The 4,416-nt window shown below is 38.1% G+C and overlaps 1 protein-coding gene across 2 annotated transcripts in view; it reads left to right on the top strand.

Moving 5' to 3' along the window:
- The window catches only part of CHN2 (chimerin 2), a 349,869-nt gene that overhangs the window by 328,784 nt on the left and 16,669 nt on the right, over positions 1-4,416 (top strand). For both annotated transcript variants that reach the window (XM_004377494.2, XM_004377495.2), the window contains one exon: positions 4,098-4,182. In XM_004377494.2, the coding sequence (XP_004377551.2) occupies positions 4,098-4,182 (85 nt within the window). The remainder of the gene's footprint in view (positions 1-4,097; positions 4,183-4,416) is intronic.

Genomic DNA, 4,416 nt, shown 5'->3' on the forward strand with positions numbered 1-4,416 from the left:
TGATTAGAAAAAAATTTAAGGAATTTTTTCCCTTTTTTCTCTATCATGCTTTTTCGTTGCTTCTTTTTTCTCTTTTTCTGCTTCTTATTGGCTTGATCAGATTTATTTTTTTTCCGTTTACCTCATACTTTTTTCAGCATTCATACATTCTATTTCATGTTTTCTATTTACACTCAAAAATTTAATACATGCATAACTGACTTAAAATCTGCCTCAGATAATTAGTAGTTCTACTACATCCCCAAAACTATAAATACCTTAAAATGCTTAACTCTCTTTATCCCCTCCTTCTTCCATATAATTTTTTCACCCTGTTTTTAAGTCCTCCAAAATTAGTAATCATCATCTGTGCTGTTATTGTTGTTTTATACAGAGTACTTGATTAACTTGGCCCATGTTAACAAGTTCCCTTCTCACCGTTAAAGACGATAGCAGAATATAATGAAATAGAAAGCAAAGATAAAAGAAAGAGAATCCTGCTCCTTCCTCCTAGGTTTTATTTTCTTCTTACTTAAGTATATCCTCTAGTATTTCTTTCAGTGAAGATCTGTGAGCGGAGGCTCTCTTGGCATTTGTCTGACAGTATCTTTATTTCACTCTTGCTCTTGAATGGCAGTTAAGTGGGTTTAGAAGATAGTTTAGGGTTTAGAAGATAGTTTAGTATTACTTTCTTTGGGTACTTTGATGAAATTTTTCCATAATCTCCTGGTCTCTGGATTGATAAGAAGTCTGCTTTCAACCTAATTGCTGTCTTTTTGCAGGTAAACTGTTTTCTACGGTTTTGCTTTGTCTTTTGGTAGCTGCATTTTCAGTATAATCTACCTAGGTATGGATTAATTTTTATTTCTCTTGCTTGACACTCATTTAGCTTTTCATAATCTGAATGTTTCATGTCTTTCACTAATTCTGGAAACATCTCAGCCATTTTTTCTCTTTGAATATTGCTTCTTTATATGCCCTAAACCCCATCACCTCTCACCTACACAGAATCATCATTCCTTTGTTTATTTTATCTCTTTTTCTGCATCTCCAGTCTCTTCCACCTATTCTATCAATCCCCTCAACAAGTCAACATGCCCTAATATTTCCAATATTTAAAAAAGAAAAAAATCCTCCCTTGACCTCACATCTCCCTCCAGCTACCCTACTTTTCTCTGCTGGCCATCATTGCCACACTTTTTAACAAAGTTGCCTATACATTTCTCCACTTCCTTACCGAGCATTTATTCTTCATCTCACTTTAATCTGACTTCTCCCCTCACCAATCCAAAGAGGCTGTTCTTACCAAGGTTGCTAATGATCTCTATGTGTCTGAATCAGTGTTTATTCCTTATCCAACTGGACGTCTTAACAGCATTCAACATGATTGACCACTCCTTTCCTAAGACACTTTCACCTCTTGGCTTCTGAAACACTTTACTGCCTTGGTTTTCTCTAAATATTGGAGCACCAAGGGCTTGGAGTTGGGTTCTCTTTTCTTCATTTTCTACTTCCTCTTCCAAATAGCTTTTATTCATTCATACAACTTTTAATATTATATATTCATTAAGAATGGCCACATTTATACCTTCAGCCCTGACCCTTTCCTCTGACCTATCAAATTATGTGTAAGTTCATGCTTGACATTAACACTTGGCTACCTTAGCAACATTTAACCTTACCCATCCAAAACTGAATTCTTGAATCACTTCCACAAAGTGTCTTCCCTATCTCAGCCAATGGCACCATCATCCACCCAGTTTCTAACAGTAGAATCTAGGAGTCATTCTTGATTCCTCCCTCCCTCTAAGACCCTCATTTAATCTATTATCGAGCCCTGCAAATTTTATCTTCAGAATTTATCTTAAATCCATTCACTTCCCATCTCAACTGCCAGCATCCTGGTCTTTCTTGGCTTCTATTGTTTCTCAACTAGACTACTGCATAGCTTCTGAATCTTTCCTCCTATGAACAACCTCCTATCCATTTTCCACACTGTAGCCAGTATAATCTTAGAAGAAAAAAATCATCTTCCTACTTAAAGTCCTTCAAGGACTTCCTATTACACCTGCATTAAAACTAAATCCACACATATTAATAAGCCTTCAAGGCCCTTCATGACCTGTCCTTTCCTACCTTCAGCCTTATCCCAATTCCTCTCCCCTTCATCCTGGTGTTCTGGTCACCCTGGCCTTTCAGTTCCTCAGTCACACCAAGCTGTTTTGCTCCTACAAGGCCTCTGTACATCCCCTCTGCCTGGAAAGCTGTCTACCCCTCCCTCCACAGAGCTAGCTTCTCATCCTTTAGGCAACTTGAAGTCGCCTTCTCAGAGAGGCCTTTCTGACCCTCCACTGAGGCCCCTCTTGGTCTCTTTAGTAGCAGAAACATCATTTTGCTCCTATAGCCCTTTTCATAATTTTTTGGAGTTATTTTATTATATTTAATTGATCTTACAATTTCAATAGCATATTAACAATTGACTTTGCTGCCATAGTCTGTGAGCAGGCCCTTCAGTGCATTTCTGGTAAACTGCTAAGAAACCTATGATTGCTGAATTTACAAAGTGTTCAACTTTTAATAGGGCACTTTAACTGAACAATGTTCTAGTACAAAGTTTAAACTGAGTGGGCCTCTACATGAATTCTGACATTTTGGCTATATGAAATACAAGTGCTCCCAGGATGGAGTTCTCTGCATTCCTACAAGGAGTGCTTTGTTGTGTCTTAGGGTTGTCACTTACAGCACATTTTTCCCTTTAAGTAAGAAAATTTTGAGAGTTTTTTTTGTTTCTCATAGCAGAGACAATATAATGGGCCATTTGCGTATGATAAGCTGTAAGACCAAAAAACTGTTACAACTTAACTAGTTTTATTGAATGGAAATCATGGTCATAAATTGCTCTTTATTAACTTGCTTATTTCTTTCTATGTTTTTGATAAACTGTAAGTTCTACTAGGCAGGAACCAGGACTGTTTTGTTACTTTGTGTATATCTAGTCACTAGTTTGTATAAATAAATAATAACTCAAAGTGATGCTATTTTTCTCTTAAATAGAAGCACATAATCGTATCTTCTCAAATTGTGGCCGTATTTGTCATCCTTTCTTTCTTTTTTTTTTTAAGTAGTATATTGGGCCTCCCTGTCTCTTTAAAAATATTACAGTCTACATTTCTTTTATTTGTTAATGGGAGTTTAAATATTTTGAAAGATCTTATCTAACATCTTATAATATTTCAATTTTGTAAAAATCCAAAACCTCTTCAAGGAGATTTCTATTCTCCAAATTAGACTGCCTATGGTTTTTTATGGCTTGTCATGGCTACATTCACTTGCAGGGAACCCCCATCTCTGCTTAGAGAACAAGTATTTTTGTTTTCATTTTTATTTTAAACCATGACTTTACAATGGTCCTGTGTACCTGAATAATTAGACTACCCTTGTTTGGTAATATTCGAAACATTTAACAACTGGGTAGGGCACCGACCAGTAAGCCTGGTGCCGTGGCCAGCCAGATGGGACTTCTACTTTACACACCTGTAGGCCAGAGCCTGCTGAATATGGACCCTGTCTCTGGGGAAGGCAATTCTATAGGCCCTATTGGAAGCCTGCATTTTCACCCAACTCCCTCCCTTTTTTTTATACCCGTTTTGGAAGTGGTTCAAAGCATTGGAAACTTTTAATTATCCCATAATCATGTTTTATTTATACCTGCCTGGATATTCCACAGATGGGGCAACCTCAGTCAAAAGGACACGGTAATTGAGTTCTGCCTTCCAAAACTTGCTGAGCTAAATGCAGGTTGTAGCAACTGGCTCGGGCTATCTTGGGTTTGTCTACACAATGCCTAGTTGTGGGTGGTGAGAGTCTCATTCCTGAGCTGGTAGCATGGCCCTATAATCTTGCTGTTTCTCCACATTCCTTTATGACTCTGGCCTGGGGCATGGTGGATCTGTGGAGGATTTTCAAAGATCAGAGCATAGTTTTCTTTTCTCCAGATCATATGCAACTCTGTGAGGGATGGTCGCTCACTCCGCTGAGGGCTTCATTTCTTCAAGTATTTGTTTCATGTCCCATGACTCTGAATTCTCAGAATTTTTTTTTTTCTTTTTGGATCACAGGTCCACACATTCCGAGGCCCGCACTGGTGTGAATACTGTGCCAATTTCATGTGGGGACTCATCGCCCAAGGAGTCCAGTGCTCAGGTAGACTGGAACCTTCTTTATACCTTTCTCATTACATAAAGTGCCACCATGCTGAAATGGAGGATATCTCTCCAGAGCTGGGAAATATGCCCAGATTAGTTCAAAAGTCTAGCTTTCTGCAAGGTTGAAGGTAGCCCTGTGCTTAGTGAGAAGACTGTTGCAGGTATTTGTAAGAATGAGAAGGAATACCTCTTATTTATGGAAGAAAAGAAAACACACACACACACACACACA

Source organism: Trichechus manatus, unplaced genomic scaffold (genome assembly GCF_000243295.1).
Source record: "Trichechus manatus latirostris isolate Lorelei unplaced genomic scaffold, TriManLat1.0 scaffold00050, whole genome shotgun sequence".
Classification (NCBI taxonomy): Eukaryota; Metazoa; Chordata; class Mammalia; order Sirenia; family Trichechidae; genus Trichechus; species Trichechus manatus.